General features: G+C 51.6%; 2 protein-coding genes across 7 annotated transcripts in view; one reads left to right on the top strand and one right to left on the bottom strand.

Annotated features, from left to right (window-relative positions):
• Tbc1d16 (TBC1 domain family member 16) overlaps positions 1 to 21774 on the bottom strand; it is an 84964-nt gene extending 63190 nt beyond the window's left edge. For 3 of the 5 annotated variants that reach the window (XM_034505821.2, XM_034505822.2, XM_076935371.1), the window contains exons 1-3: positions 21656 to 21774; positions 3726 to 3961; positions 1938 to 2535 (exon numbers count right to left, since the gene is read on the bottom strand). In XM_034505821.2, coding sequence (XP_034361712.1) covers positions 1938 to 2535; positions 3726 to 3903 — 776 coding nt within the window. In that variant the 5' untranslated portion in view covers positions 3904 to 3961; positions 21656 to 21774. Of the gene's footprint in view, positions 1 to 1937; positions 2536 to 3725; positions 3962 to 8971; positions 9129 to 21643 lie in introns of those variants that run through there. The other 2 variants (XM_076935370.1, XM_076935369.1) reach the window with 2 other exon arrangements.
• A 111-nt stretch (positions 21775 to 21885) lies between these two features.
• The window catches only part of Ccdc40 (coiled-coil domain 40 molecular ruler complex subunit), a 39924-nt gene continuing 37071 nt past the window's right edge, over positions 21886 to 24738 (top strand). Inside the window, exons 1-2 of one of the 2 annotated variants that reach the window (XM_076935367.1) lie at positions 21886 to 22498; positions 23940 to 24009. In XM_076935367.1, coding sequence (XP_076791482.1) covers positions 22470 to 22498; positions 23940 to 24009 — 99 coding nt within the window. In that variant the 5' untranslated portion in view covers positions 21886 to 22469. Of the gene's footprint in view, positions 22499 to 23936; positions 24010 to 24738 lie in introns of both variants that reach the window. The other variant, XM_076935366.1, reaches the window with a different exon arrangement.

Genomic DNA, 24738 nt, shown 5'->3' with positions numbered 1-24738 from the left:
GGAAAGCCCCAGACACTGCTGCGGCGGCACCACCAGGGGGAGCTCCCGAGCCTGCCCAGCTGAGGGTTAGCAAAGGTTTCTTCTTACTCAAATTCTGGTTCAGTGAACCTGGCCTGGAATGCTCATTATGGTTGACTGCTTCATTCTGTCTGCATTCTCAAACACCTAGACCAATGTTCTCACCCCTTATCAACGAGGTAGTATCAGGACAGACTCCATCTTGAATTCCTAGCTGCTGTAGCCAGCAAGGTATGGTGTCTCTGTTGTGCCCTCTGCTGACTGACTCACTAGCATTGGCACGATGGTGTGCTCCAGCTGGGTTCCAGTCCTGCTGGTGACCTCCAGCAAGCCACAGGACTCCTGAGCCTCCTTCTCTCCCTTCCCTGAATATGGGAGTGGGGCAGCGCCAGGACCTAGCTCATAGCATGGACATGTATAATCTAGATCTAATTGACCCCAGTGCCCATGTGCTACAGCACTGACATCCACCACAACCTCCGCTACCCTGTGAGCTCAGTAATACAGTCATATATTCTCTGGCTAGCACTGGCTCTCACCAATATCTTTATTAGTGTCCTTTTACCAAAATCTAACAAGCTGAGTACCACGATATCTGGGATACAGAAGACACTGGTGTCAGATGTGCTCATCCTTGGGTGTCCAGGGTTTGCACAGTTACACATGCATGTACCAATCTCTGAGGACCTGTGTTGAACAGTTTCCCCACAGGTTCCATCTAGCAGGGAAGCTCCTTAAGTAGGAAGGTAAACAACTTGAGAAGCTTCAGGAAGTTCCTGAAACTGACCAGATTCACTAGACCCCTCCCTGCCAGAGTAAACAATGAAAGCTGAGACTCCCTCTGAGATTGAGTGTGCTGCTAAGACCCTTTAAGAGACTGGACCAGCTGCCTGCAAGCAGCAGAAACCAGCTGAGCTGCCTGGAGGAGGTTTGAGGCACCTGGAAAGGAGCTGCCGGAAGGCTGTGCCATGTGCTCCAGGTTTCCAGCTTTGTGAGCTGTCACTCATGCTTGGGTGGGCATTGGTAATGCAGCTGTCTTTGAGTCATATCTATTCCTGTAAGTAACCCCTCGCCCACATTCCTGTAAGTGACCTCAATAAAACTCACGGCTCACCAAGATGGACTCCGATGGTGTCCACACTTTTATCTACTGTGGGCTCCCTATCTGGGGTGAGCAGATGAGTGTGTTGTATCTCCCCAGGAAAAGTTCTGTTACACAACAGGACCTAAGACCCCTAAGGACACTGGGTGACATGGTGACAGCCCTCCTTGATCAGACATATCACCTTGAACCCCTAGACCAGAGAGCCCTCTGCAAGGCAAGCCATCCTGTCTCCCGACTCCTGAAAGTACAGCATATGCCATCCAGTCCACTCACTAGCCAAGTTCCCGGCACGTGCTCCCCAAGGGGGCACAGGCACATTGCCTCCGAAGAGCAAATGCTGCACGCATTCCACTGACAACAAACACCCAGGGCTATTTCCATCTCTGCAGCTAGCAACAGGCTCAGTGGACCAGGCTATGTGTCAGGTAGTCTACAAAGACAGCACAGAGCCCAGAGGTGGGCCAAGCAACACCACATGACTTCACAGTTACCATCCAGGGTCACAGGGGTGGGGCGGGAGTTTGCCTGGGGGCTGAGACACATCCGACACTCTTCTCAAATAGGAACAGAAAAGTCTAAAGATCCTGTGAGCGGATCCCTGGTCAGAGGCCACCCTACCAGGCGGTTGTCCTGGGTAGTGAGGCTGTGGAAGAAGAACGCATTGAGAAGCAGAGGATTTGGGAACATGAACACAGGGACCCATGGGGCATCCTTCTCAGTCACCATGTGGTGGCCCTAAACCCGAGCCTGGACCTTATGGACTGAGCAGGTGATAACCCAGGTCAGGTCTTAGGAGTCTGCATCATGCACTCACCTCCCCTCGCTCTCCAGGAACGCAGAACTGTTCCCCTCCGCAAGGGCCGCACTTATGGGAGAGAGGCAGAAGGGTGAGGAGAAGGCGTCAGAGTCCGAGTCGAAGGAGCTATCCCTGCTCACGCCATCTGCTGACAACTCCAGAGAGCCTTCTTCCTCCACAGCCTCGGGCCGTGGCTCCCGGCCATCCTCTGTCCCATCCTGGGAGCTGACCGCGGACAGGATCCCAGAGTCACTATGCACAGGCTGTGAGGTGGGTAAGGGTCCATCCACCTCCGGTCCCTGGGCCAGCTTTTCCCCATCTTCATCTGTAGGACTGATGTGCACAGTATCCTGTGTGTTCTGGACCACCACCAGGATGTCCTCGTCTTTGGGAATCAGGGGAAGCCTTGGCTCTGTGGGAGAGGGTTGGTAGGGGGCCCCCAGGCTTGTGGTACGCCGCCGCCGAGGACGGGGTGCCTTGCGCACAGGAGAGCTCTCGGGGGTGATATAGCGTAGGGCCTCCTCATCCTGCCTCTGGATTCGAGAGTTGGGGACCCATGCCAGGATGAGGGTAGCCCCCAGCAGCTCATCTTTCTCCATGTACAGGCACAGGTACCCTGTGGGAAGTTGCAGAGCAGGTGGTCAGGGGCTGGCTGGGCAGGTGGCAACACAGCTACATGCACAGCTTTAGGAGGAGGGAGGCAGATGGGAGAGCCAATCATGTCAAGAACGTATCCAAGATGGGCAGATGGATAGCACTTGGGACTCCTCCAGTCAGCGATGGCTTTCTTGGCTTGTCATTTTAAACGTAGGTTTTGAGGAAGGGACCTCTTTTAAAACTGTCTGTCAGCACCAAGCTCTCAAGAGAGAGAGGGGAAGGCTGGCATCTCCCAACACAGCCTGAGGCTGTTGAGGGTTATCCCGATTCCTGGGCTATGACATATTCCCAGGCTTCCCCGATTTTCTGATTCAAAACCCTTTAAGCCAGAGCCAACAACATCAACCACATAGATCCCTGGGGACTTGAGCTCCAGCCAAGATCCCCTTGGCACGCTTCTGTGTCTAGCAGAGGTTGGGAGACCCAGCCAGCTGTTCCTAACACTCACATGAGGCAAGGCTGTTCCCACATCCTCCAGTCACATGGCCTTGGGATACAGATGAGAACCTAAGATCCATCCCCACACTCCTTCACAACACCGCAAGTAGGGCACGGGGCTCCCTAAGGGACCTGTTGTGTTTACGGCTGTTGTTTTAGATTCGTGAGTGAGTGGACCCTCCAAGCCCTGAACTCAGCCTAGAGCCTTGCCGCGCTTCACGGTAGCTCTTATCTCCAGCCTTCTGGACCATTGGGAACCTCACCAGAGAGAAGCCCACATGCACACTCCGAGCAAGTCTTTGGCTGAGGTCTCACTCTCCCTGTGCTGAAGCCCATTTTTAATGTCTTTCCTGAGCCTCTGCTCTGCAAACAACCCACTTCTGAGATTCCTTTCTGTATCAAAGCCACCAATCCCATATTGCCCTAAGTTGAGCCTCCAAAAGACTAAGGCTGAGCCTCCAGAACACTGGTAGCCGAGGGGAGGCTCCATTCCCAGAGACCACAAGTGACCAAGAATGGTCACAAGTGACACGAAGGTCCAACACAGAGATCTAGGAAGTTTCCCTTTCGGGGACTCCCTGTTGATCCTCGATTCCTCAAAAGCTGGAGCCCAGGGAAAACAAAAAGGGTGAATCCTTGGTAAGATCTACCCAGTCCCTCTGGCCTTGGGCCTCCCCTCCCTGGCTTGGCATGCCTAACTCCCCGCCTCACCTGGGTGGTGCTCCCCAGGGCCCTGCAGCCCCTCGGGTGCGTGCACGCAGACATTGTTCTTGGAGTAGATGACCTCTCCATCCAGGACGGAGAGGGACCCGCCACTGCCCCCCGTGGTGAGGGTCAGGAGGTCCGAGGCCTTGGAGGAGGCCCGACGAAGGAGGCGGCCCAGAGACATGGCTGAGCGCGCGTTTCCATCCTCCGCACGCTTGCTCCCAGGCAGGGTTTGTCAGGACCTGCAGGGGCGGGAGAGGAGACCCCGGTCAGAGGCATGGATATTGGACTGGGTCCTGCCCGGGACTATCAGGATTTGGATCCTGCTGGCACAGGGCGCATGCAGAGCTGTGGGGCCATGCTGTACAGCCTCCCGGAGCCCAACCTACCACAGGCCACTGGCATCTCTCCACAGTTTTGAGCTTCTCATCCCCACATCACTTAGGGAGCCGCGCCAGCGCCAGGCTTGGCTGCCAACAGCCCTCAGCTGCTTCGGAAAACCAAGGGAGTGGGGAGAGGAGGAGAAGCAGAAAAAGGAGGAGGGAGAGGAAGAGGAAGGAGGAGGGAGAGGAAGAGGAAGGAGTTAGAGAAAGGAGAAGAAAAGGAAAAAGAGAAGGGGAGAGTGACCTGTCTCTGGCCCAGAAATTAAACAAGCCACGTAAACAACTTAATACTTGCTAGTAGCCATATTTGAAAGAAGGGGGAAAAAACAATTGAAATTAATTTATTTTAAAAGGTTTTTTTTATGTATGTGAGTACATTGCCACTATCTTCAGACACACCAGAAGAGGGGATCAGATCCCATTACAGATGGTTGTGAGCCATCATGTGGTTGCTGGGAATTGAACTCAGGACCTCTGGAAGAGTAGCCAGTGCTTTTAAATCATTAAAAATGAAAAAAAAAAAAAATGAACAGTGAGCATTTTACATTCTTCAGTCTGCCGTGTTGTTGGAGCAGTCACTGCCTGCCACGTGGGGTTCCCAGGGCTGCCGTGGCCGTGGCCGTGGCTTCCACAGTGGCTGCAGAGGCATGCACAGCTTCCTCTGAGCCTCTCATCCCCACATCACTTAGGGAGCTGCATCAGCGCCAGGCTTGGCTGCCAACAGCCCTCATCTGCTTCTGAAAACCAAGAGCATCATCTTCAGTGGCACTGTTTAGCCACACTGAGGATAATCAAAAGAACGCGCCGGAAGCTTGGGGGGAGATTCCAAACAGCTGGCGGGCGGCGGCTGTGAGGCGCATCCATAACGCAGGCATCCAGAGCCACATGGGAGGAAGAGACACGGAATGCGGGAGGCCTTCATCTTCTGTGTGGGCACTCCTGCCTCTCCCTCTCCACGCTAGGATGGCTGGGTGTGCACACCGCCTCCCTCCCACAATGTTCTGGAGAGCCCTGGCTGCTTCTGGACAAGCCAGGGCAAATCTGTTCCATATTAGCTAGGGTCATTTACTCTGGTAAGACAATTCTTATTTTCAAAATGGATTTGCTTTTCGACTCTTTCATCTAAGTTAAACCTGCCGCCTGGTGTCTGGTTTCCATCACACTGGGCAGAGGCAATGCTGTCTGTTTTCAACTCTGAAACCCTTTTTTCCTGCACTGGATAAGGTAACATCTGCCTGAAGTCTCTGCATCTGGAGGACCAAGGTAAGAAGGAGGGCTGTGAGTTCAACGCCAGCCTGGGCTGCATAAGACTTTGTTAAGGGTGGGTGGGGGTGGGGGCAACTCGAAGGCTCAACAGGTAAAGGCACTTGCTGCCAAGCCTGACAGCCTACGTTTGATCCCTGTGACCCACAGGGTAGAAAGAGAGGGCTGATCCCAAAACTTGACCTCTGACGTCCATACACCCACCGATGTATATATGCATGCATTCATGCGCGCTCGCGACACACACACAATGTAATAAAACTTTTTATAACAATGTGTGGACTACGGTGTCTCATTGGTTAAACACTTGCATAGCAGGTAAAAAAATTCTACTTTGATCTCTAGCACAGGGGAGAAATATATTCAAAAAAGTATGATGGGCTGAGTTGTGGCTCAGTGGGTAGAGTGTCTGTCTGCCTAAGGCGGACAAAGCCCTGGGCTCCACCCCTAGCGAGACATAAGCCCCTCATGGCTGCGCACTGCCTGCAATCCCAGAGATCGCTGGGAGGTGGAGGCAGAAAGACATCATGAGTTAAGGCTAGCCTGGGGTAGCAGGCAAAAAAAGGGAATGAGGAAGAGAAGAAAAGAGTGGGCGGGGAGGAACAAAGGAAGATGTGTGAACACAGTCCCTTAAATAGCATGATCCAAACTACGTTTGCGTCTTCTTTGTCTGGTCTAAAAATACAGAAATTTAAAAGTGTAAAATCCCACCCACTGGAATTATATCGTCCTTTTGCTTACATCACAAACACACTCCCTGGCCTCGTGGGCTGGACACGTTCTCTGAGCCCCATAAATTGTGGTCCTAACCTCCAGCTCAACATTCAGTGTTATCTGAAGAGGAATTCAAGCTATCAGGGTCACTGGTGTTTAATCCAGGATGACTGAGGATCTCAGAAAAAGAATTTGGAGGCAGACACACCTTCGTGGCTATTTGGCTTGGCAGACTGCCACCTCCAGGCCCAGGAGAGGAGTCAAGGGTCATTTCCCTCACAGCCTCCGAAGGTACAAACTGACCAGCACCTTGGCCTTGGGTTTCTAGCTTCCAACGCTTCGAAGGAATAAACGCTTACTGTCCAAGAGCTCCTTGTATGTCAACTTCTTATGACAGCCCAGGAAGCCAAAAATCTGGACGTGCTAAGTAAGCTCTGCCTTTTGTTCCTGTGTGTCAGCTGCTGGCGATCTCACGCTGGCGATCCCACGCTGGCGATCCCACGCAGGAACATGCATACAGCTCTACCACTCAGCTGCATCGCCAGCCCTTGAGTCTGAGATCATCCTGCCTCGGCTGCTGCTCAGTTTTGGTCACCTTTACCCAACCTAGAGTCATCTAGGAAACGCGCCTCTGTCAGATTGGGACGAGGGCATGTCTGTGGGAGTGTCTTCTTGATTGATTGGTGTGGGAGGGCCACGGTGGGCAGTGCTACCGCCTGGTATAAGAAAGAACCGAGCAAGTCAGGAGCCAGTCAGGAAGCAGCACCTTTTGCTACCCTGACTTTGACAGGCTGTGGAAGTGGAAATTAATCCTTTCCTCCCCTAGTTGTTTTTTGGTCATGCCCTTTGTCATGACAAGAGAGAGCAAAGTAGGACCCTCAGCCCCCGTGCTGGGCAGCACCTTACCCGTGTTTGCCACGCATCGCCTACTCTGAAGGACGGAAGTCTCCCATTAGCTTCTAAATGGATGGGAGCCCGTCTATGTGACTTCTGACTTCTTTGCTTGTTCCCGGAATCTCCCCTCAAGCCACAAACCATCATGCACTTCATCATTTATCTTGCTTTTTCTTATATCTTTAATTTTCAAAGAACCACTGGTGATATATCAGAAGGCCCTGGCGTGAGCGTCTACCTGGGAAGGCCTGGGAGCTGACAGTCATCCGGTTTAGCGTGAGCACTTATAGCAGTTTTACTACTGTAAATATTTTTATGGGTGAATGATAAAAACGGGAAAATCAACAATAACTTCATAAGGCTGGGATATTTAGGGCCCTTAGCTTTGGCCCGGGGACCTATACATTCCATGTTCCCATTGGTCCCCTCCAGACACATTCATGCTGAACACCAGAGGAACACGTATGCATTCACACATAGGATCTCACTACCAACACTCACAGGCACAGTTCAGGGAGAGGAGTGGGGGGAAGGCGGGAGGGACGGGGGGGGGGGGAGGGGTGGAGAGAATCCATTAATCTCCTCTCCAGGCTGTCACCATCAATGTATAAATAATACCATGAATGAAATGCGTAACAACACGCAACCCATCTCCAATAATCAGAAACTGCAGGATTCTGTGGGAGACTGTTACCCAGCCCCCAGATGTTCACTCCAGGTGCATCTGGCCTTCGCCTTCTGGAAACCACAGCTTGTTTCTGAGGCCTTAAGAGTAAGCCTCCTGCAAGCAGCCTCCTCCCACAGCCATGGCCTCTGTGACTTCACCAGGAACTTCAGGCACACCCTGCTTTTGCTGCTATGGGAGGTGACTAAAGCTATTTAGAACTCCAGGTCCATCCCAGGGCTCTTCCTTATCCAGTGAGGGCTAGAGCTGCCAGCAGGCCCAGGGAAAGGGTGAGCTGGGCTGAGGGGAAGGGCTGAGGGGAGAGGCTGAGGGGAGGGGCTGAGGGATTGCTCTCTTGCCCTCTCCGGAGTGTCTCTTCCCAAGTGCCAGCTCACATCACGGCTTCCTGCTGTGTTGGCTGCCACACCTGCCATGCTGTGGCGAAGAGAGCTAATGGGAGGGACACCAGCGAGCAGAGCCCAGCCTGGGTCCTGTCTTTGGGGTTCTGGCTCTGACAGTGATTTTCTGCTCAGGACTCATAAGTCATCCCTATCCCCAGCTGGGGAAAACTGCTGTCAGGAACCCAGGGCTGAAGGCTGAGAAGAGCAGGCAACACTTAGCAGCCTGGGTGGCCAGCACCACCCAGGGGCCAGGCCCGAGAGATTGGCAGTCCACACTGCGGGTGGGGGTCTGCAACCCCTGTGTATGTGCAGGGAGCGTCAAGACCTAGCTCTGTGGTACACAGGTCACGTATATCAGAGGCGCATGCGCACTGCGTGCCGCACAGACCACACCCCCAGAGCTGTTATCAGTTCTGTTCCCTCTCCAGCTGCACAAATAATGACACGTCAGCCACTCAGGTTTCCAGCTCCATCTCGAAACGCTTGCTGGACACTGTGAGCGTGAACAGTGGGGGTTGGGGAGCTCCCCACCCAGCGGCGCATCATTCATCTGCACAGCCGGTGTCCCTGTGCTATCTCCCAGCACACTGTAGACCCCGTAGTGTGCTCGGGCAGCTGGACAGCCATGTCTCACAGTGCAGCCCTCCTTACCCAAGCTCTGGCTTCCGGTCACAGTCTCTATGGCCCTGAGCATGGCAAACCCTGCCTGTCCCATAACCAGAGCTTGGCTGGATATCTATCCTCTATTGTCCCCCAAGCCAGGGACCAGACAGAGACTAATCTGTGATGTCACAGGCTCCTCTACACAAACAAGGAAACAGAGACAAAGAACAGCCTCAGGTCTTGGGTGATCTGGAGGCCCTCTGGGAAAACTAAGACCCTCATCAATAACTGAGTTGTTCCCTTCGATGCCAAGGAACCCTGGTTCCTCACCTCTTCAGGATGTGACTGCTCTCTGCTGAAGGGGCACTCAGAGGTCTGAGCTTCCTATTGCTGTGAGAGGTGGCCGACAGGAACTGGGGGTGCCAAGTGTACCCTTCTTCCCACCTGCCTTTCCTGTCATCGTAGAGCAGGCCCACTGGAGCCTAAGGGCAAAGGTTCTGTCCGCCACACAGCCCCAGTCCCTCCTCACCCAGTCTACCAGCCTAAAACAGCCTACAGGATCCACCAGTATCCTGTGCCATGGCCTCTTACCCATTTGTCACGGGGAAGCCTGCCAGATGGCAGCAGGGCAGGAACATGGCAGCAGGCCAGCAGGAGCCAGGGTGGGTTATCACACAACCTCACACTATACTTCCAGGATCCTGGTCGGACACTGAGCTCCTCCACATATCATGTGGGCTTACTTCCACAAGTACAGGGGTGCTGTAAGATTCCAGAGAGAGTCCCCAACAGGAGCACCAAGTCTCCAAGGGAGATGTGAAGCTAGGGTTGGAGTCTGATGTTACAAGAGGGCGATGCCAGGGTCTCCACATAGTCCTAATGGCTGAAAGGGCATAAAAACAGGGAGGAGCATGGGAAGGGGGGTGGTGGCAGCAAGTCTTGGAGCTGGCTGGGCGGGATCCCAGTAAGGAACAGGTGCAAGGAGGGAGGAGCAGGTGGGGAGCAGGTGGGACTCGGGCTTCAGCCTAGGGCCAATTCTGCAGCGGTCACTGAACCCTGAGAGCAAGCTTAACTCCTGAGACCTAAGTTTAGAAATGACTAAGGTGGTAAAGTCTGTTATCTAACATACTTAAAAACAGTATTAAAAAAAAAAAAACTCACCAGCAATGTTGGGGGTTTTTATAAAATTACAAACAGTTCTTCCTGGATTTTTTTCTAAAAACCTGAAATTGCTCTAAAAAAAAAAAAAAAAAAAAAATGCATAGCTTTGTCCTGGGAAATGGCTCCGTGGGCTAAGGCATTTGTTTCCCAAGCCTGATGCCATGAGCTCAGATCCCCAGAACTCATTAAGAGGACAAGAAGCAGAATTCCCCAGAACTCTTGAACAGCCTCGGGTGTACAATGCAGCAGAAACAGGAGGTGTTCTGCCTCAGTGAGGTGAAAGGCCAGACCAGCACTGGAGGTGTCTTCTGGCCACCACGCATGTTCCACACACATGAATGTAACACACATGTATTGTGCACACATACATAATTTATGCATTCTGCCACACCGGAAGCCCAAACATGGGCTGCTTACAGCAGCTTATTCACTCCAGAATTAAGAGAAGCTAAGTGGACAGACTCAGATCACTCCAGACAAGGGAGCTTTGCTCGGCAAAGGAAGTCAAAATTCACGAAGGAACCTTCTGTATATCTCTTTGGAAAAAGCCAGTCCAAAGAAGCTACACAGTTCCAGCACCAGGTTCAGCATCTCTGATCCCAAAACCTAAGATCCAAAGTCCTCTCCATGTGACATGACACAACACGTGGAAATTCCCATAGCCAACCTTATGTGGCGAGTGACAAGCAAAAGACAGGTGCTAAAGACACTATAAAACTATCCCATGTGTTCAAAGCGTGCATATGGCATGTTATATACACAATACTGTTACATAAACTGGAGCATAACAGAGGAAGATAGCCAACACCGATGCCTAGTCCCTAAATGCATATGCATAGGCAAGACTACACACATGAGAATGCAGTGCACACACACGCACACGTGTACACGCAAACATACATATGCACAGACACATGCACACACAAGGACACACGTGCATGCGCACACATGCATATGCGCACACACATGTGCATACAGAGGTACACACACCAACACACATGTGGGCACACAAACACACATGCGTACACACAAAAACATACATGCACATACACACATGCAAAAACAAAAGTTCTAGGCCGTTTTTATTCATTCAGTTGGTTTGTTTTTTGTGGTGGGTTGGCCTGGCCCTGCTTGTACTCTAATGGTAAATACTGGTTCCTCAAGCTGTGGTTGCCCCAAGGAGCAGATCCTCGAGTCCTCGTGTAGTCACGTGATGCCTTGTGAACCTTCTCCCCAATTTAACTGGTCAACAAAAAGCTAGAGCCTGTGATTGGATAGTGGAGAGAGAAAGGTGTGACTGGAGGTGAGGGGGTTGCAGGTACAGGGAGAGAGAGAGGAGGAAAGTAGGGGAGGAGGAGGAAGCAGCCATGGACCAGAAATGCATGGCCAGGGGAAACTGCAACAGGGGCTTGATAGCCAGGAATAAGTTAGGATGGCCCTAGATCTGGCCAATCTAGGCTTATAAATAAAATATCTGGTTTGTGTCTTTTATACGGACATATTAGGATTATAAATTCCAACACCAGGTTTTTGTCAACTTGACACAAGCTAGAGTTCTCTGGGAAGAGAAACCTCCACTGAGGAACTGCCTCTGTCAGATTGACCTGTGGGTGAGTCGTCTGAAGGTCATTTTCTTGGCTTCTAAAGGATAGAGGAGGGCCGAGCTCACGGTGGGCAGGTGGCCCTGGATGGTATGAGAAAGCAGGCGGAGTGAGCCATGGCTGGCGAGCAAGCCAGTGAGCAGCCTTCCTCCATGGCTTCTGCTTACTCCTTCTCCAACTTCCTTCAGGGACAGACTGTGATACGGAAGCGTCAGCCCATCAAACCCTCCCTTCCCACATTTGCTTTTAGTCCTGGTCTTTATCAAAACAACAGAAATCAAACTAAAATACTAGTCTTGTTTGGTTCTTAACAGAGAGGGTAGAGACTGTATCAAAGGCAACATGGAGTGCCCCGGTGTGGATCAAGTCCCCAGGAAGTTAGTTGTTAGAGGTGGGACAAAGCCATTATTGCCTCTAAGAGGGCATCACTGAGCCCCTGACAGTCTGTTCGGAGACCCTCCTGATGTCTTTGCATTCAGCACGCATAACCTTGAAACACAGAAGTAGGGAGTAGTTTGTGCCCACGACCTTAGGGACCTGGTGCCCTCTGATGTCAGAAGGAGCAAAGACCACCTGACATCAGAAAGGCTGCCAGCCACAGGTCCCCTTCCATATCTGAGCTCTTTCCACAGGCCAGCAGCTTCCACCAATTACACACAGGCCAGAGAGGGAAGACAGACAGAGCACAACTTTCAACACCATCGCCATGAGGCTCCCTGAAAGACTGAGGGGTGAGCACACATCTGACTCTCTAACCTATCACAGAGTCAGAGTCAGTGTCATCAAAGGGTGGTGTACTCAGAAAACTGGTCATCAACCAGAGAGTCCCAGAAGCGGCTGGAGAAACTCAAGGCAAAAGATTTCTTAAAAAAAAATTTATTTATCTTTTTAAAGATTTATTTATTTATTTCATGTATGTGAGCACACTGTTGCTCTCTTCAGGCACACCAGAAGACAGCACTGGATCCCATTACATTGTGAGCCACCATGTGGTTGCTGGGAATTGAACTCAGGACCTCTGGAAAAGCAGTCAGTGCTCTTAACCACTGAGCCATCTCTCCAGTCTGTTTTTTTTTAAGTGTGTGTGTGTGTGTGTGTGTGTTTACACACATGCATATATGTATGTGGGTGGGCGAGCACACGTCACTGTACAAGTGTGGAGCTCAGAGGACAACCTCAGGTGTCCTCACCTTCTTCCTTGCTTGAGACAGGATCTCCCGTTCACAGCCATACCCTTCAAGCTAGGTAGGCCATGAGCTTTTGGACATTCCCGTCTGTCTCCCTTCTCTCTGTAGATGTGAGACTACAGAGGTTGGCTGCCACAGTCAGCTTTGATGTGGATTCTGGAATCCACACATGTGCATAGCGAGCCCTTTACCCCTGAGCTTCTCCCCAGCCCCTAACATTGACTGATTGCTTAGTTGCTTGGTTGATTTAGACAGGGTCATATTATGCATGCCCTAGATAGCCTGGAACTTATTATATGGACCAGGCTGGCCTCAACCTCACAGGTTCAAGGCAGGTCCTTGAGTCTCATGAGTGCCTTGTCACCTGAATATGTCCCTGTGATATGTGTTCTTTAAAACGGTTTACGCCCATGTCAGCATCTCAGATCTTAGACCACACTCCGTGTGGCAGACGGCTCCCTCTGGGCTGCACCACCCCCACCGGTGTCCTAACACCTCCTTCTGCTGATGAAGGGGACAGCAGCCAATCTGACAGCTGGCACCAAGAACCAGAGATGGAGGGAAGCCAGGGCCAGACTCCAGCCAGCTCAGGAACGCGGGCAACCAGCCACGGCTGATGGCTTTAAAGGGTGCAGTATGAAAACCCAAGGCTGTTTTCCACGTGTGACTGGGTATGCACCCAGCTGCACCTTAGACTGTTCTAGGCCACCAGTGCCAGCTAGGCAGGGCCATTTGTAAATGAGACTACTGTGCAATCAGAAAGAAAAGCATGACATCCTCGCCTCAGAGACAGCTCACAAAACCCTCCCTAAGAACCCCACAGAGAAACATGGGATCCCTGCATTGACATCTCCCAGGGGGTGTCAGTGGGGATAAAGACGCTGAAGGTCGCCTCAGAGATATAAGGTGCCGAGGGTAGGGGCGGGGCACCTGCTAGGGAAAGATTCAAACTGTTGGGGTGAAGGGTGTGAAGGATGGAATTCAGATCCTAGCACTCATGTTAAAGCAGGTGATCATGGTGGCCTGCCGGTCATCCAGTCACACTGGAAGCTGGGATAGGATCTCCACAGCAGGCTGTCTAGCTAGAATAGTCTAATATGTGAGCTCTGGGTTCAAATGAGAGACCCTGCCTTAAAAGTGGAGAGCAATCAATGAGGAGGCTGTATGTCTGTCTCTGGTCTCAACATGCCAGACACCTATACATGTACACACACACACACACATATTCGGAGGAGATGGGGAGATGGCTCTGTGGCTAATGCTTGCTTTACAAGTATGAGAAACAGAACGTGGATTCCCCAGAGCCCACATAAATGCCAGATGGGTATGGTGGACCACCTGTTATCCCAGCCAGGGAAGATACAGACAAGGAATCCCCAGAGCAAGCTATCCAGTGAGATTGGCCATATCGGTGAGCTCTGGGTCCGATTGAGAGTCCCTGCCTCAGTGAGAAAGATGGAAGAGCAAATTCGATTCCACATATCGACATTAGGTCTCCACATGCACATACATAATGTGTGCACACATTCACACACATGTGCACGCACATTCACACTCAGGTGCCTACACACATACACATACTACATGCACTTATGAAAGTGGAAAAAATTCTAAATTAAAAAAAAAAACACAGGCTGGAGAAACGGTGCAGCAGTAAAGACACAGAGGACCCCATGTAGGTTCCTAGCACCTACATGGTGGCTCACAGCCATCTGTAAACTCCAATTCCAGGGCTCTAACACAATCTCCTGGCCTCTGCGGGCTCTAAGTGAGAGTGGCACACATATATGTGTGTAGGCAGAACACGCATACACTTAAAATGAAAATAAACATTGTTTTTTTAATGGGGTAGGACAGAAGTCCCAAGAGGAGAGAGTCAGGAGACAGGAGGAGGACCACAGCAGGGCTGGGAGAAAACAGGTGGCTTCTTACACAGCCCCTGCTAAGCCAGGCTCTACCCCAAGTGGAGCCTGCTGTTACCTACAGGGCCACTGAAATCTTATCTTGGAGGCTTTGGGTCTCTAGCCAGAGCAGCAGCTTGAGTTTTCCAGTCTGTGGCAGTGGAGCTGGCATCTCCCTTAGCTGATGCTCACAAGGAGTGAAGTTAAGGCATGAATCACCCAGAGATTGGGTGGCTTATGCCATAGATCCTTCCAAGATGTGGAGAGGGCGGAGGCCATCAGAAAACCAGTAAAAGCATGACAGCCCGCCTCTGTTTCTGAGCATCAATCTCCTGTGGCTGCTGTAGCAGAAACCAGCCATGTTCAGAGCCTACCCAGCCCAGGTGCACAGTCCTACAGCTCTCAGATTCAGAAGTGCAAATGGGACTCTGGACTACACTAGCCAGCGGGCAGGGCTTGGTCTTTTTGGAGACCCCAGAGAACCTTCCAGAAGCCTTGTATCTTTTGCCCAGTGGAGCCTTTCCCACATTCCACAGATCCGACACTGACCTCCAGACCTGTAAGGAGCCTGTGATCACACTTGGGTAACCCAGTCTCCCCTCCCCTCTCCAGGTCAGCTACTGTGTCAACTTGACTCCACATGCAACCTGAATCCTGCCGGAAACAGCATTAACATCGCATGGTCCCTGTGTCAGGACAGGATATGTTTGGAGTCCATTCATCTGCCAGGCTCTAGCCCCCAAACCCCACAACATGCTGACTGGCAGCTCCGGGGAGGTTGGAATCTTCAATAGTCACTAGCTCCCAGGCATCCACATGGAACAACTGCCCTGGAGACAGCACAGAGGACTGAAGCCCAGAGCCAGGACCCCCGTGTCCTCTGAAAGAACCGGACCCCCTGCCCTGAGCTGCATGCTCATGGGGTTGGGGGGGGGAGTAGAAGGAACTGAGTGACTCAGAACTTCCTCCATCCAAAACCTTGGTTTCCTGTCTAGGTATAAATGGGGTTTCATCAGTTCCCTGGGGAGACGAACAAGAGCAAAGGAGCAAAAGTCTCTTGTGCAAACTTCCTAGGAAAGCCAAGGAAAGAGGGTGTCTGTACCCACCAGGAGAAGAAGGCAGCCAGAGCTTCCCACCCGAACACCCTGTGCTGTGTCCCATCTCAGGCCATCCTGTGTCTACAACACACACTCAGACACTGCATAACTGCTCACGCATGACCTCTGCCCACTGCCCTGAAGTAGGGACAGTTAAGAGAAGGGACCAAGGATGTTTAGGGTGCTGTGTGAATGGATGTAGCCCATAGTCCCCTGGCTGTATCAGACTGCTCAGGAGTAGAACATCTTGAGCTCAGGTCACCTGCCTGTAGCTGACAGAAACCGGTTCATCGACTTTTTCCTCAAGGCTCCAACAATAAAGCCTAGGAAGAATGATGACTTATTCAACGCAGGTCAGACACGCACAAAACAAGGGTAGGTTCCTCCCTCCGCATCTGTCACAGATCGCCTGAGCAGAGGCCTCACCTCCCCTTACCTTCCTGTTGGCTTTCCCAAGCCTCATGTCCTCACCAACCCTAGGAGAGCCAGCTTTGCAGATCAAAGAGTGAGATCAACCAACCTCTGGCAGGCAAACAACCTGCCCCTCTGGGAAGGCCTTTGGTCCCATCACTCCACGGAACCCTTGGGGGGGGGGGGGCCTGGCATGACTTGTCCTCAGGGTGCATTTAACTCTGGATATGGCATCAAAGCAGAAGAGAAATACACTCCCAGCCCACGGGCCCCCTGTAGGATTCCACAGGGCTCCCTGTATTGAGAACAAGATGACAGACTTCTGTTCCAGTGGAAGAGCTGAGGTTGAGAGGGGTAACCTTACTGCTGGAACCCAGACCATCTGCCACAAGGGAAAGGTCCTTCATAGCATGCAGGTCAGCAGAGCAGGGCCAGGAGACCTGAAAAGGCCCTAGAGCTGCCTCTTCCTCCTCCAACTGTTCAGCAATCACTCCGACACAACCTCTCCTTGCAAAACCCCAAAGTCAGGGCCTCCCTCCAGAAGCCGTCTGCTTTCATGTTCCTAGACCACAAATATAAACATCCTATTTCTCCCACAGAACAAGGGAAATTGGGTCAGGAAGGGCAGGGAAACTTGGTGATGTGCCAGGTACTAAGACAGAGGAGGACTGAGCCCAAGGTGGCAAAATGCAAAGCCAGACAGGGAGTCCATGAGCAGTGCAAACCAGTGGGGAGACCACCAGCAGCTCAGACCAAACTAGCCAGGGACTCAGTGAGCATCCCAAACCAGGCTACCCAGGGGTACACCAGCAGCGCAGAGACCAGGCTAGCTCCTTCTGACTTCTGCATTGTTCTTGTAGATGGTGTTCTCCTTGTGCAAAGCACAAGCTAAGAGACCACAAAACAAGATTCAAATCAGGGACAACACTGTACTGATGACGCCCCAAAGACCAGCCAGATTGATCCAGCTTAGAAGTTACTTAGTTACAAAAGGTGAATTTGTGAGGGGCTGGAAAATGGCTCAGTCAGTATCTTGTCTGTCAGTATCCTGCCTGCCCCAGGAGCCTGAGGAGCTGAGCTACATCCCCAACACCCACGTAAAAGCTGGGACACATCTGTAATCCAGTGCTAGGGAGGTGGAGACAGGAAATCCCCAAAGCTTCTGAAAAACACAGGATGAATGGCTCCTGAGAAAGGACACCTGGACCACCACATTCATGCATGCACATGAGAACACACACACACATACACACAAGCATATACACATATTTGTGTACACACACATACCTACCCTATACATGCCTTTTCCCCAAATACTTCCCCCCACAAACTCTCTCTCACACACATATACACACACGTGAACAAATACACATTTGAATTCACAAACACACATACCCACCCCAACATACTCGCACATGTATGCATGTGTGTGTGTGCGTGCACAGGCACACATGTGAACATATACACATATGAACTCACACACATACATACCCACCCTCACATACCAAACCCATACACCTTTTCTCTCACACATGCACGAGTGCATTCTCTCTGTATGTGTGTGTGTGTGTGTTGTGTGTGTGTGTATTCACACACATATAGACAGAAATAAGTGTAAGCTAAGAAGATGTTTTAGGTAGTAATAGTTTATAGGCTGCAGCCACGGGACTGTCATAAGTCTGCCCACTTTCTGGATTGTCAGAAAAGCTTAGCTTACTTACTTACTGTCTGCCCTTAACAATTTGGGAACATTTGTCAACATTTTCTGGTTTCCTTATTGGTTTTGGGGTTTTTTTTGTTTTGTTTTATTTTTATTTTTATTTAAGGCCTTCTTCCCCACCCCGAGGATCTCACCACCCCCTGGATCACGCCACCTCATGGATCTCTAATGATGTGGCCTTTTCTTTTTTCTCCTCTGTTCTCTGGGTAGCAGCTGAGATTTTACAGTTCGCCCGCCCTGGAGTTTTTCTCTAAACTCTGATCAAACTGTCCTTGTGTAGCCAAAACATAATCATAAAAGTTTAACCATTAGGTCAATGGGTGAAGGTCTGAAGCTACCATCCTCCAGAGTGAAAGACCCCAGCATCCTTTCTTTACAGCTCTGGGTGCATCTACTAAGGTTGGCACTCGTGCAGGCCTGGGCGTCTTTCCTACCCATGAAGCTACATCAATATCCTACGACTGCAATCAAATGACGTCGAAGTGACAACATCAATAAAGTCAGCTTCTCCTGCTACAAACGCTCACGGTTAGCAGCTCCCCTGCCCTGTACCTGAAGCTTGTATCCATCTACATAGCCAATTTTCCAAGAGCAAAAGCCAGCCTATGAAAGAATAAAGAATAAATAAATAAAATGTAAAATTCTCAGTCATAGGGAGGGATAAGCTAGAATCTTAGAGATTTGTGTTGCCAGGTAACTTGACCAAGTCTGCTCCCCAGAACAGCCTGAGGGAGTCCAGTCTCCACCAAGTTACAAAGACTGAAGTGTAGTAGTGTGGTATTGGCCTGTAACCTCTGCTACCCTGAGGGCCGAGGCAGGAGGATTGCAACTTTAAGGCCTGCCACAGCTCACAGTGAGCCCAAAGAAAGCCTTCACAAACCCACGGGTTCAGAGGCAGAGCACCTGCTCAGCAAGTGTGAGGCCGTGCCCATGTTCAGTCTCTGGCATCACAAAAGAAAGCGAGAGTAAACAGTCCAAATACCGATTCGGATCAACTTTCCACCCAGTAAAACCATCCACTCGAGGAATCAAAACTGAAAACATCTGTGAGGTTGGCAGAGCCCTGACCTAGGACCCGGGCTGCTCGCTCTCTAGTCTGCAGCCATCTCATCAAAGAGACTGAGTGCTGAGCCCTAATCTGTACCATCCCCCACTCTACACCAAGCTCAGGGAGCACCGAGGGGAGGAGGCAGGAAGAACATAAGAGCAAGGGATGGGGAGGATCACCATGAACTGATGACATCTGGCTGTGGCTACCTGTGTAATGCCTGCACAAGAGCAAACCAGTCTGCCTTCCAGCACAGGCAAGGGAGGCCGCCCCCAGGTCCCAGCCCTTACTGAGGAGCTGGCAGTTGTCAGCTGCTGGAGGAGAACACTTGTAGGTTTCCCATGATGCACCGGGTGGTCCCACACATATGTACACACACGTGGGTGGCACTAGTTAGATTCAGGGGATCATCAAAAAAGAAAAGAGAACCGGAAGGAGAGGTGCTGGAGAGAGGGATACAGGGTACATCAGAGGGGTATATGTGCATGGGATTCTCAAATAATAGAAACATTGTAACAAAAAAAAAAAAAAGAAAGGAAGGAAGGAAGGAAGGAAAAGAAAAGAAAAGAAAAGAAAAGAAAAGAAAAGAAAAGAAAAGAAAAGCAGGGTTATTAACTCGTAGGGTTAAACGTGAAAAGTCTAAATGGCAGATACGACATCGCAAGGATGACAGTTTAAAAGTCAACAAATAAGAATGGGATCGCACATCTGTAATCCCAGCACTTAAGATGCTGAGGCAGGGGGATTACCATGAGTTTTAGACCAGCCTAGGCTGCAGAAGAGAGAGGTGGGGAGAGAGAAACTGAGTCTCAACAAAAAGTTACTTGCTGTTTGCCAGGCACTTGGACGTGAGGTTCTGAAGAGGAACCAGGGAACAAGGAGTCAAACAAGAGCCGGTGGGTGACTGCTGTATACTGTCTATTTTGGGAGACCATACAGGATTTTTTGGTTTTAGGGGGTTTTTTGTGTTGTGTTGTGTTGTGTTTTTTGTTGTTGTTGGTTTTGTTTTTGGTTTGGTTTGATTTGGTTCTTTGAGAAAGAATCTTTGTACCCCAGGATGTCCTGAAGCTCACTCTATAACCCAAGCTGGCCTTAAACTCACAGAAAATTCCCCTGCCTCACCTTCTCAAGCACTAGAATTTCAGTCCTGAGCCAACATGCCCAGGGAAGATGATTTTATTACTGCAGCTTGTCACTCAAAATCGGGGCATAGAGAGGCCAGGGCAGTAGCAGGGAGTTCTGTCAGCCCAGAGGCCATCCTCTTAAAGGGGAAGGCCCCAAAGCAAAGAGTGCTCCCTCGGGGAGTACAGTGAACTGATCTTAGCTCTGAGGTTGCTGAGCATGGTGCTCCCAGCTTCCCTCCATAAACAAATCCCTGTGAAGAGCAGGCCATTCAGGTCTGTGCTGGGTCACATGTCACCGTGTGACTGGGTAAATGTCAGTGAAATAGTTCTATGGATAAAGGTGATTGCCACCAAGCCTGAGGGCCTGGGTTTGATTCCTCTCAAGACTCACGTGGTGGAAAGACAGAAACTGACCCCCACAAGCCGTCCTCTGAGCTCCACATAGGCACCACCGAGGCACACGTGGGCACACACATACACCCACACAACAAATAGTTCTAATAAAACCCACACGTGATGATCAGGGGCTGTCAACAGGCACCATGATTGCCAGGAGAGTCAACGGTTCCCAGGGAAGAACTTCCTGGCAATACTGAAGACACCCCACTCAGCAGGACGCTATAGGGGGAAAAAACGAAACAAAGCAAACAAATAAAAATCATAAGTACTGCTCAGCCTAGAGATCCATCCCCAGCTGAGAACCAACTCAGGTAAGTTCCCAACGGGCTGTCCCTGTGCCCGAAGTTCTATCACCATTAAGTTCAATATTCGCTATCAAGGTTAATGTCAACCTTTCTACCTAGAGCTAAGACTTGAATAGAGTTCCTTTTAAATTCTTTAATCAATTATTGAGATTTAGAGTGAGCCCCTAGACCTCGGGTCTTTGGACCCATGCTCTGACTGACCAATAAGCTTGGCGACGGGACATTTTCCCTCTCTCCTGATAAAGGAAGTTGACAGGGGCCATGGAACAAACTTTAACGGAGGCAAGAGCCGCTTTTCTATTCCCCTATTTCTGAACGGAACCTGGACTAGATTGTGGCCAACACGTGACACCGACTTCGGAGGAGCAGGCTCTTCTCACCGCGCGTTCTGGCAGGGTTCCGTGGGTTATTTTTAGCAATCTTAAATTGCCCTTTTTTTCTTTTTATACTATCCCATTTTTTTGCTTTCTTTTGAGGGAAGGAACAGAGAAGGAGAGCGAGAGAGCGAGAGCGAGAGAGCGAGAAAGAGAGAGAGAGATAAAGAGAGAGACAGAGAGAGAGAGAGAGAGAGAGAGCTAAAAAGAAGCGAGGACGCTGACAAGGGGCTCTTAAATAGCCCTGACCATTTCCCCTTGTGCCCCAACGCCAAGACCGCGCACGCCCCAGGAGGGCATGGCACACCTTGGGGGCTCTGTCAGCCAGTGCGGGGAACCCCACAAGTTCTTCGCATGCTCAGACCAGCCAGCAAGACAAAGACCGCAAGTGCCCCGGCCCACAGCTCTAGACAGACGGGGATCGAGTCTCCTCGAGTGGGCCCACTCCCAGAGCAGGGAGTCTCACTCGAGGATGGAGTCCCCACGGCGTCCCCGGCGAGATCCCGGTCCCTCCGCATCGCCCCCGCCCCGAGCCCAGCGCGGGTTCCCCGAGCCCCTCCCGGGCCCCCGCGCAGCAGGCCCGCGTCCCGAGCGTGCAGATTCCATCGTGCCCAGGAACCGCCACGTCGTCCCGAGTGGACCCCAAAACCCCCGGCACGCGGTCCCAGACGCACCCTGATACCCACCCGGGTCCCGCCGCGAGGGCTGGACACGCGCCGGCTCCAGGAGCCACCACCACCGCCGCCGCCACCGCCGCCGCCGCCGCTAGCGAGGCGCGGCGGGGAGGGGATGTGGAGAGGCCGGCCCCGCTCCGCCTCCGCTCCGCCCCCGCTCCGCCTCGCTCCGCCCCGGGATCCAGCCCCGCGCAGCCCGGAACGCCGCACCCAGCCTCCAACCTCGGGGTCCCGCGCATCCGTCGACCAGTGCTCGGGGCTCTCTGCTAACCCCCTCTGCAGGTCCTGCCGCGCGCCTGGTACCCGGGACCCTGCCCTGAATGGAGCCTGCTCCCTCGGTCCGGGAGGCAGAGCTCCCAATGCCCATGTATGCGCTCACCCCCTGCATTTCTATTTCTCAAATTTGGGGTACGAAAGAAAGATGACCACCAAAAGGTACTGGGCCCCTCTTCTCTGCCAACGACTCCTCGAAAGACCCCATGGTCAGGGTTCCTGAGGAACCCAAAGCTGGATGTGGGAGAGCCTGAGCTCGGCACGTTTCCCAGACCCAGCATCCCCCCTCTGGCTGCCACTCTCGGAGTCCCTGAACATCTTCAGGTCGAAGGAAGTGTACGTTAGCACTATCGTCACTCTACGGGAAATAAGTCCGGGCAGGAAAGGCTCTGACACATGGCGACGGACAGATAAAATACACATTTGTGCTTCAATGTGTTTGCTTAGTATTTCTGTGAGAACTGCTGGACGCAGCCAGGCCCCGCCTCCTGCGGTCTTTGAGCGCGCGGTCCGGACTTCGCCGGATGTTGATGGCGTCGCCTAGCAACGAGAGATGGCGGAGCCGGAGGACCAGGCTGACGGGTAAGCCCCGCGGGAGGGATAATAAACCCACCAGATGTTTTCCGTAGCTTTCTGCACACAGGTACACCCCCCCCACCCCGGCACTCCTCCTCCTTCACTTCTGTGCCCCTTCCCACTCTTCCCCGCTTTCTGCGCCTTTCCTACCCCACCCAGCCCACCCTCCCCCAAGTCCCTTATCTCTTCCACCTCCTTTCCTTTGTCCTTTCCAACCCCCAACCCCCTTATTCCCTACTCCTAGCCCCTGCTTCTCCTGGACTGCAGAATTGCACGCCCTGCGGTAACCATGGCAACCACCATGCTTGGTAAACCAGGCTGCAAAGCGGGACTTGGATGGATAAGGAGCTGTCCAGTATTACAAACGTGGGAAAAAGAGAGGAGCAATCTGTCCGTTGAGATTGGGCTAGGTCCATGACTCCCCCTGCAAGAATAGATCCCCCTGTCATGGACTTGAGGAGTAGACGGATCCCCAGCACTGAGTGACCCCAAAATGCTGCTGCCAGCTCTGTTTTAGATTTGGTGCAAAACAAAAGCAAGTTTAAACAATTCTATTTGCTCAGACCTTTCTGGGTTGTTTCATATAAAGGTTATGTCTCTATGGAAGCCCAGGGAAACACATCCAGATTATATCACAGGAGAAGGCTAACTGTGAAGCAATAGTTATAGCATGCGCTCCAACTTGGGGAAGACTTAAAATTCAGATTCTGAACAAAGGCAGGTGCACACAAATGCCTCTTCCAGCGGTGCTGTGGGCAGCAGAGGGGGAAACAGCAGGTGCTTTCATTGTCCGTGAAGCAGAAATCTGTATTTGATTTTTAAAAACCATCTTAGCTCATGTATTAAATACTGCATGTGGCATGCTTGTAGAAGTGGTGTGTGCGTGTGTGCGCGTGTGCAAAAGCCAGAGGAGGGTGTCAAGTGTCCTGCTTTATTGATTTCCACCTTATCCCCTTGAAGCAGGGCCTCTTACTGAACCAGGAGCTTGACTGGCAGCCAGCAAGCCCCAGTGATCCTCCTGCCTCAGACCCTCACAGTGCTGGATTTACAGGCGTGAGCAACTGTCTGGCTTTTATGCGAGTGCTGGCATCCGGACTCCAGTTCCTAATTAAGTTTGTGAAAAGCTAAAATATTTTACACGCAAACCTTGGCCATGTTGAGAAGCAGAGACAGAGTCTGGCGTGCTGTCCTCTGTCCTGAGACCTTCTCTGCTTGGCCCCAGAAACAGACTTTTCTGGGGTGTTCTCACAGGCCGTTCCTTTCTTGTTATAATTGCCTTTATGTTCGATCCTGTTCCAAATTTGTGGCCCATGACAAGCACAACCTAGCGGTGGAAGAGTCTTGGCTGTTGGCAGAGTGGAGGAGAGGTGGAGGCCTTACCAGTGAGCAGCTGGTATGCAGCATGTGAGACAGGCTGTGAGCCGGTGTCCCCTGTCTCTAAAAGCAGGTCACACCTGGATGGCGAGCAGGCTTCTGCCGACGAGGAGACAGAGCAGCAGTACACTGAAGGCCATGAGGTAACGTCCATCTGGACTCCTGTTTGCTAGGAGAGAATAGGATATCGAGGGACCGTAGCGCCATGTTTGTATGCTCTGGGACGGTCTCAGTTCAGGCACAGAGAGACTCGTTTCCTTCCTACCGTGTTCCACTGGCATTGATAAAATAGTCTGACCAAGAGCAGCTTGGGCGAGGAAAGGATTTATACGGCTTACACTTCCAAGTCATAGTCCATTACTGAGGAAAGGCAAGGCAGGAGTCTGAAGGCAAGCCTGCTTGGCAGTCCACGTATATTACCTCTAACCAGAGAACTCGCTCACAGCCGAGGAAGTACGGCATGAAGCGTGGGGCACACACCGGCTCCTTCACAGCTGTGATTAGCTATCTTTTGTATACAGCCCATGACCACTTACATAGGGAATGGTGCCGCCTGCAGTGTGTCGGGCCATGAGTAATCAAGACAACCCCCACCGCCACCTCCCACAGACTGGCCAGTCTTCTCTGGTCAGTCCCTCACTTGAGACTCCCTTCTCAGCTGACGATAGGCTGTGCCAAGCTCATTCCGAATTGTTAGCTTTCGGTAATAATACATCCGACCTTTAGACTGCCTTGCATTTTCTAGAGTTCATGCTTGTAATACGTGACTATAGGAACCAGGCAGTAGTCACATCAGACACAAAATATCATCTCGTGGGTGTAGGGAAGATGTATGCGGTCTTCCTAACCTATCACCCTGACATCTCTCAAGA

Source organism: Arvicanthis niloticus, chromosome 6 (assembly GCF_011762505.2).
Source record: "Arvicanthis niloticus isolate mArvNil1 chromosome 6, mArvNil1.pat.X, whole genome shotgun sequence".
In the NCBI taxonomy this organism is placed as follows: domain Eukaryota; kingdom Metazoa; phylum Chordata; class Mammalia; order Rodentia; family Muridae; genus Arvicanthis; species Arvicanthis niloticus.
The sequence above is the reverse complement of the archived record's forward strand: the minus strand, read 5'-3'. Positions and strand labels throughout refer to the sequence as shown.